This window comes from Pteropus alecto, unplaced genomic scaffold (genome assembly GCF_000325575.1).
Source record: "Pteropus alecto unplaced genomic scaffold, ASM32557v1 scaffold194, whole genome shotgun sequence".
In the NCBI taxonomy this organism is placed as follows: Eukaryota; Metazoa; Chordata; class Mammalia; order Chiroptera; family Pteropodidae; genus Pteropus; species Pteropus alecto.
In genome coordinates, this window is record NW_006436281.1 from 1,648,748 (window position 1) to 1,657,614 (window position 8,867).

Consider the following 8,867-nt stretch of genomic DNA (forward strand, 5'->3'; position numbering starts at 1 on the left):
TCCCTGGGGTTGCCAAGTGGACAGAATGGAAGCCTGGAGCTATTGGGGGCCATCTTTGCCACCCCAAAGAAAGAGACGCAGAATGAAACCAACGTGGAGAAAATAAGAACCAAGCGATGGAGACAGATCCGTGATCTGCACACGCTCACACAGCAACCCCAGACTTTCTGGTTTTCTTACACGCACAAAAGTAGAGAAAACAGTATAATGAATCACCATCCACCCGTCAACATTTCGCTTATCTTGGCTCTTCTATCCTCCCTGCTATTTTGGGGGGCAGGAGGAAGCTGGTATATTTTGAAGTATTTCTCAGACGTCGTATCATTTTACCCACACATACCTCAATATAAAATCCAACTTTGAACCAGGTTTCTGTCACATGCAACCAAGAGACTCCTACCTAATCTAGAGACTCCTTCCCTGTGTCCACAACCTAGTAGATTAATGACGAATCCCTCGGAGGCCTATTACGTAGAGCTCGCATTTCCTCAGGGAAGAGTGGACCGGTCAGTGACGTGGGGAAGGGGAGGGGACCAGCCTACCGTGCAGGGTTTCGTAGGCCTGGATCACCTCAGACATGAACATGGGCCTCTGGCGGGCGATATTGGCGAGGGAGCCCAGTGCCGTGGTCAGGTTGATGGAGGAGATGGCGGGGTGTACCATGAACTTGAGCAGCTGCTCCAAGGCTGCTTTGCCCTCTTCCCATAGCACATCTAATGAGGGAGAGAAGAAATCCAGTTAGTAGAAGCCTTTCTCCCAGGCCTCTGGAGAGAGTAGCCTGTGGGGCCAAAAGGAGATACATGGATGGCTGTGAATGGCTGAAAAACAGCAAATCTAGTGTTGATGAGTCCTATGAGACTATTAATAAATACAAAAATTTAGTGACGAGGAGGCTCAAAGCATGGGCTTGCAACAGTGAATGACCAGAAATAATTTTAAATATCCCACTACATGAATCTGACTGTACGAACCATGATAATATAAAACTCTGAATATGCATGTATGTGCACACACACAGACATAGCACTCAAAGTCCTCTGTACTACCACCCTCCTTGATCCAGTCCCCAAAAGTTAACCCTTTGCAACTTTGTTGCATATCTTTCTGGACGTTTTCTATGCAAAAACATACTGGATGCCACATTACTTGAAACAGTGAGTACAAATAGAATGTAAAAATAGATGTAACCAAACAATGAAAGATTGTATAGCAACTGAACATGACTTTGACAGAGAAAGATGTAACTTAAGAGAACATCATTGAATTAAAAAGGTAAACAGTATGTAAGAACAGCTAGCGGTTGTGGAATGCGTACTGCGCCGGCCACGTTAACTTACCAAATGCTCACAACTACACCCTAAAGCAAATGCTATAACAATGACCCCCAATTTACCAGTGAAGAAACAGACTCAGAAAGAACAGGTCGCTTTTTCAATGAAACACAAACCACTACACTCTCATGCTTCTCAGCTGAAAATATTAAGCACGGTCCTATTTTTTATAAACAAAAAAGCCAGCAATGCAGAAAGTATGAACACATACAGACAAATATCTGTCTCTACGGAGAAAAGGTCTGGAAGGAAACAACACTCGGCATTATTTACCTCCGGAAACAGGACTTGGGGGGAGGGTATTTCCCCTTTACACCCCTCCGTATTTATTGCCTGACACTTCAGTAGTGTGCGTGTACTATTTCTAGAATTTGCAATTAGGAAGACAGTAAAACTAGCTAGCATTTATGAAGTGCTCACATCTTCATGGAACCTCACTACAAACCTGTGAAAGGGGTACTACTATCGCATCCATTTTCCAGAAAGAAAATGAACTTCAGACACAAGTAACTTGTCCAAGTTCAATAACGAGTAAGTGTTGAAGCTGGGATTTGAACCTAGTGTCAGGGCTCTCGACCACTGCATTATACTGTCTCCAGAAACGTAAGACCAAGAGGAGGGGAGAAGGAAGTGGACGGGGGCTGGTGCGATGACAGACAGACGGCACCAGCTGACGGGTGGCACTCACTGTACTGGATGTAGGGGTGGTCACGAGGGATTCGGTCCAGGCTGATGTCGTGCTCTTGGCGGCGGGGCACCTCTGAGTCAGCCAGGCGGGGTGACAAGGTGACAATGAGGCCTTCCACAAACTTGATGGCGTGGGTGCGGACACCATCGTTGTCAGAGTCCAAAAGCAGAATGATGTCCCCAGCCATGGCAGACACCATGTCCCAACAGGCCTCCTGGAGCTCACTGATGACCCGTGACTTCACCATCCACTGGGAGTGGGCCAGGCAGGAAAGGAGATGGAGAAACAGGGACAAGACATCGATTTCCAACTCTACCACTCCCCAGAGACCCATAAATGATGATGAATACTTTTACCTGGGACACATTTACTGAGTTACAACCTGTCCCAGGCCCCGTGCTAGGTGATACCGGGGATAGGGCCCAGTGGTCACGTCCTCAAGAGGTTCGCAGTGAGAGCCCAGTGATAAAGACTCAAATCTTAAGACAAAGGAATAATGCTGACTTCATGAGGTGGTGACAGAGATTAAATGGATTCATTTTTTCATTAATGTTAAAGGAACATCACACCATGGTGTGTTCTTTACCTTATAGCACGTAACTACAGTCCACAATTAATATTTCTGTGATACTTTCGTTAGGGTCTGTCTGCCCTCATTGGGCCAGGAGCACCACGAGGGCAGGCCTGGCCCACCCTGGTCACCAAGGAGGTACTCGGAGACCGTCTGCTGAATGCATAAACGCACAGATAAGTGGATGCCAAGTTTAGGTTAATGGCTAATGCTGCCCATTAGACAACATCAGATGTCTCTGTTGTCCCTTCCCAACGATCAACAGCACATCTTGCCCGAAAGAATCTGATCTGACCCTGGTTTTGACCTCTGACAGAAGAGTCTACAAACAAGACCTGTCAGGTCAGGGAGCACGCACCTGCAGGGCCACCTTGTAGAGCTGGGTCATGGTAAGGATGGCCTTCTTCACCACGTTCACGTTCTCGTCCCTCAAGAGCATGTTGAGGTTCGCGATCAGTTTCAGCAGTAACTCAATGTCTCGCTTGCTGGGGGATGGAGGAAGAAAGGCAAAGTCAAGGTGGTCTCTAGGCAGACGAAAGGAACGTGGGGTCCACGAGGGAAGGGGACTCAGGGTCGGAGTGTCAGGAGACTGGAATGGGGGTGGGCAAAGTCAGGGACCGCACCTATCTTGTTTGCCGGCACTGCCGGAAGCTGAGACTGGCACCTCCGGCCACAGCTGCCTCTGAACCCTCTATCGCTCACGCGGCCCCCACTCTTCTGCTTTAGTAGGGTCCTGCTGCTGCTCACACAGGGGCAGCAGAGCCAGATAACTGTGTGAGTTGGGGCGAACGTCTCATTTAGAACAGCACCTACCTTATAACTTGCGAAAATTGCAACAATACATGTAAAGTGCTTAGAGCAGTATAGAAAGCACTCGTTAGCCATTACTACTTTAAAACACTTCACTTGATGTAACCACTAGTTTTGTTTACTCATTTGTTTACCTAAATCTGAGGGCTCTGAAAGGGGGGCCCTTTTCGATCTGAGTCCTAGCAGAGTCCCATTTTTTGTTGAAGAATGAAAGGCCTTCAATAAATATTTGTTCAATAAATAAAGAAATTCGAGAAGGCCACACCTAGAGCTCAGAGCATGAATATCGTTTTCACAGCATGTTATAATCTGAAATTAAATATTAAGATAATTAGTCAAAAGATAAACAACTCGACCGTCAGTTACCTGAAAGCCGGAACAAAATGTGTTTTTACTCAGTCATATTCCTACGGCCAACACAAGTGCCTGGCACGTAGCAGGCATATAATACATTATCGGTTGAACAAATAGTTTTTTAGAAGCTCAGAAAACTTACCACAAATTCTCCCAGTAAAAGGTAGATACTGAGAATTTGAGTAATGGCCAAATTTAACATGGGTTAGAATCCCAGGCCTGCCACCTACTGGCTGTGTGACCTTAAGAAACTCGCTTCCTCTCTAGAGTCACAGTTTTGCCTTCAGTTAAATAAGCCAAACAACTAACACGTAATGTTATTCTGAGGACAGAATAACGAGGTAGGTAAAGTGCTTAGTACGGTGCCTGACAACTAGAAAATGTCGCTAAGTAGGGGCTATTTTATTTCCTCCCAGTTACAAAGTACGCAGTAAACGTTTAATAAACAAATGACTCAGCTTGAGCAAGTCTCTTTCATATTCTGAGCCTCAGTTTCCCTTTCTACAAAGAAGGCAAACAAAGTCTCCATCCCAAAGGCTGCTGTAAAGATCACAAGTGACAACTGAGGACAGGATTTAATTCAATGCATGGTAAAGGTTCCATGTGGTTACTATTATGATTAAATTCTTGTTCAAGAGATAGGTATTCAGCCCCTCCTATGTGGACACGGGCACAGTGGCCCACCATACAGAGAAGTCCTGCCCTCGGGAGCTTATGTTTTTGTGGGGCAGAGAAGCAACAAGGTAATTCCAAGAACACTATAAAGAGGAGCGAAGACGGGGTGCGAGAGGCGTGGGCTGTACTAGCACAACCAGGAGGGACTTCGGAGGAAGACCGGAGAAAAGAGAAGGAGTAAGCCAGGTGGCTCCCTGGAGGTGAGTGTCCCCGGCAGGCACAGCAAGCTAAGAGGCCAGGGAGCCAGGGGACATGAGTAAGGATCAGAGAGGCTGCCAGGAGGACAGGCGGAAGGGGGAGGAGCTCGGGTTCCCATCTAGGCAAGACGGCGGTCAGTGGACATCTCAGAGCAGAGTGTGCCAAGGTCGAGTGTACATTTTGGCAGGGTGGCTCTGGCTGCCATGTGCCGAAGGAAGCAGGAGATGGGGATGACGTTTCCTTTTGGCGGGGGAGATAAAAACGTTCTAGAACCAGATTGTGAATGTGCTAAATGCCACTGAATTGTTCACTTAAAAACAGTTAATTTTCTGTTATGTGACTATCATTTCAATTAAACAAAATAGACAGTGGAAGCAGGGAAGCCCAACAGAAAGCCACCGAAGCCATCCAAGCAGGAAGTAATGACGGCTTCGACCAGCATGACAGCATGGGAAGTGGCCGAAAATAGTCAAATGCTGTTTACATTTTGAAGGTAGAGCCAACAGTCCTCACTGTAGATGTGAAGTGGGGCAGAAGCAGCGGAAATAACAGATGACCTTATGACACATCTGCTGGGGAGTCTGCATGGGGGATGGGTCTGGGGAGCAGAGGGCGGGACTCTCGGGCAGGGCCCGGCCGGGAGCTGAAGAGGCCGACTGCACCGGGGGTGCTGCCAGGGGCTCCCTGTGCCACCCCATACCATGCCTCCTCGATGAAGCCGATGACAAATTTGCGTACTTCAATCGATTTGTCTACTTGGAAAGCGATGATCTCCTGTCAAGGTCAGGGAGAAGGTGGGTCAGGGCTGTACAAGGATCCACCCCTACCCCATACCCACACCCTGGCTCTCCCATCAGCCACTCACATCCAGGAAGTTGTCTAGTAGTGTGGGATCTTTGTTGATGATCAGTTCCTGGACCTGGAGGGAGATTGGGGATGGGAGGAGAAACACGTGTATAGGGTCCAATCGGTGCGGCTAGGAGCGTGCAGGGGAAAAGAGCATGGGGGTAGGCGGTGGCTAAAGCAGCTCAAACCTGGCTCCGCCACTCCCTACCACGGGCTGGGCAAATGGCTTTCCCTGAGTCTCTTCTGAAAATGGGGATCTTAAATACCAACTCCTGGGGCTGTCGTGAGGCTTCAATAAGATCTCACAAGGCGAGTCCCGGTGGGCAGTGAGTACATGATACGCAAGGGGCTGAAGCAAAGAGGGACGAGCTACAGGACTCCTGCCTTTCTGAGGCTCATCCATCAATTCTCCCCTCTCCCTCTGCTTCCACTCCCCGTTGCCACTGCTACAATTTGTGACAGTGGGAACCCGTTTCCCAAGGTCCCTATACTTGCCAGGCTCTCTGGAATAAGCCCTCCCCACAGACATTCTCATAAAAGCCCAGCACCTACGCAGGCCGGGCTTCTCCAACCCGAGGCGCTTGAATGGCCCTCACGGCCATGCCCCACCAACGTTGGAGACCCCATCAGTCCCCACGCTATTGCTGAGGTGAAGTTAGCTACCCAAGTCCACACGATGAGCAGGTAGCAGAACTGGGGTTCTTGCCCAGGAAACCTGAACCCCTCCCCAATCTCTGACCTCCACCTGTCTCTAGTTCTGAACCACACACACCTACGCTCCCCTTATTCCAATTTCCCAAGTCCTTCTGCCTCTGAACTAGCTACTGTATCTTCTTCTCGAGTCCCTCTCCTTATTCTCCAGGCCTCGGCTCAGGTGTCTCCTTTTCCAGAAAGCCCTCCGTGACTCCTCACCCCTAGGCTGGTTCAGGAGCCACCCCCCCGGACTCCTCCATCCCAGCCCTGCTTTCTGGGTCCTCACTGTCTCGTGACCTGCGTGTCTTCCCCACAGGGCAGGACCCTGGCAGAGAAGAAATGCAAGGATGAAGAGCGCAAGATTTGGCAGAATCCAGCATTCAGGTCCCTGTTAGGCCAGCTCCCAGCTGAGTGGCTTTGGGCTAATTATTTACACTCCGAGACCCCTTCTTTCTATATAAAATGGGGATGAAATTATGCTGCCTCACAGAGCTTTTGTGAGAATTAAGGGAGAGCATGCCTGTATAGCACTGAGCACCACCGCAGGCTCATCCTAGGTGCTTAAAGGGGGACACGAGTGTGACTACCAGTGTTTTCTTTTTCACAGGCTCCCATGCCCCCTCCCTCACCTGTTTGAGCACTGTGATCTTTGAATCATTGGTGATCAGCGCTGCCTGGTTCAGGAGATCCACCACCTGGAAGGCAAGAGAGAGGCAGGTGACGGTGCCAGCCTTGCCAGCCCAGCCCCCTTGGCACTCCCTGGGCTCTGCCACCTGGAGGGGGCTGTGGCCCTCCCTGCTCCAAGCCCGTCTCTCCATACTCACTCTCTCTGAGGTGGTCATGCCGTCGATGCCCGGCCCCTCCTCTTGTGTGAAAAATTGCGATGCCACGCTCCGGCGAGTGATGCTGTCCCCACTGCTGCCTGCCATGGCTGCTGTCCAGTACTCCCTGGAGAAGAAACAGACAGATGAAGCCCTGTGGGTGGGCCAGACCTTCATCCCACTATCCACAAAGGGCTCAACTCTCTTTTCCAGCCTGTCTGTCCCTTTTGGGTCTTCTGAAGGCCCTTCCTACTTCAAGGTCTCTCTCGGGCTGTGACACAGAGGTTGTAGTTTAGTGGAGACCGACGTCTAGTGGAGTACCAAGCCTCATCTCCAGTACTTTACACGTAGCAGACTGACCACAAACATCTGCCAAATGACGGAGCAAATGAATACGCGGCAGCCATCTCCCTGGCCGCAGTGAGTCCTGTCTCTCCCTCTGGCCTGTCCTCTGGACTGGATGCCAGAGCAAGCTCTTTAAAGCATAGCTCTGAAGAAGATGTCGCAAAGTCCTGCACACAGTAAGGACTCGATACATCTGAAAAGGCCTAGTTAAATTATGTCTCGGCCCTTTTCTGGACTGCTACGGAGTTGTTTCAAAAAAGGGGTGGGGAGGGGAGCCTTTTGGGCCTCTGTCCCCAAATCACACTGGCACGATTTTGAAATAAGAAGACTATCAATCACAGGACTATTCATAATAGCAAAATACTATTAGCAACCCAAGTGTTCTCAAATAGGAAGACTGGATGAAAAACTATGATACAGTCACATGATCAAATACTATGCAACACGGAAAAGGAATGAGGAAGGGGAAAAGAGAAATGAGGCAAATCTATATATACTGATAAACACTGAGCTCCAGCATATAGTCAGTGAAAATAAATAAGGTGAAAGATAATGTTTACTGTATGTTCCCTTTTTACAAAAGAAATGGAATCATGTATGAATGCTAAAGTTAAAATGAAACAAAACAAAACAAAACTGAAAGAACCAACCAAAAAGCGAAAGATGAGGGAAACGGTTGAAAACATTTGTTGGATATCCGTGTATTATAGTCATAAAGATGCCCACAACAGCCTGCTGGATCACAGAATATGTGCAATTCAAGCCACTTCTGTCGTCTGTGTATGTACACACAGGCTGACCCGAGTCAGCTCTCCCTTCTGTGAAACATGGTGGCAACACCATCTACCTCTGAGGACTATCCTGAGTAGATGAGTTAATATACACAGTAATCTTGACATAAGTGCAGCTGCCATTTTTGCGTGCATGGGAAAAGATTTGAAGGATACTACACAAACGGTTAGGAAACATTTGAGAAGGGTGAAAAAGATGCATCTTTTAAGAGGAACATATATTCTGCACGTAGTAGTTATTCGACAGGTGTCTACAGAATGAACGACTGTCCAAAGGCCTCCTTCCTGGTCTCCCCGCTGCCTGGCATCCCCACATTTGGCTTCGAGTCGAAAGCAATGTCCTCATCAGGGCCTAGAAGACCTTATATATACTCACCCCTTCTACCTCTGCCCTTGTTTACCTCTCTGCCCTCCTTGTTCCAGCTGCTCTGGCCTCCTTGTTGTTCCCTGAATATGCCAAACCTGTCCCTTCCTCAAAACCTGTTTCTCTTCCTACTGTGTCTACAGAATGAACGACTGTCCAACGGCCTCCTTCCTGGTCTCCCCGCTGCCTGTCATCCCCACATTTGGCTTCGAGTAGAAAGCAATGTCCTCATCAGGGCCTAGAAGACTTTCTATATACTCACCCCTTCTACCTCTGCCCTCGTTTACCTCTCTGCCCTCTTTGCTCCAGCTGCTCTGGCCTCCTTGTTGTCCCCTGAATATGCCAAGCATGTCCCTTCCTCAAAACCTGTTTCTCTTCCT

General features: G+C 48.7%; 1 protein-coding gene across 1 annotated transcript in view; it reads right to left on the bottom strand.

Moving 5' to 3' along the window:
- The window catches only part of SYMPK (symplekin), a 32,901-nt gene that overhangs the window by 22,071 nt on the left and 1,963 nt on the right, over positions 1-8,867 (bottom strand). The window contains exons 2-8 of the mRNA XM_006911812.3: positions 6,991-7,114; positions 6,796-6,861; positions 5,493-5,546; positions 5,328-5,401; positions 2,949-3,075; positions 2,020-2,269; positions 543-713 (exon numbers count right to left, since the gene is read on the bottom strand). Of these exons, the coding sequence (XP_006911874.2) occupies positions 543-713; positions 2,020-2,269; positions 2,949-3,075; positions 5,328-5,401; positions 5,493-5,546; positions 6,796-6,861; positions 6,991-7,114 (866 nt within the window). The remainder of the gene's footprint in view (positions 1-542; positions 714-2,019; positions 2,270-2,948; positions 3,076-5,327; positions 5,402-5,492; positions 5,547-6,795; positions 6,862-6,990; positions 7,115-8,867) is intronic.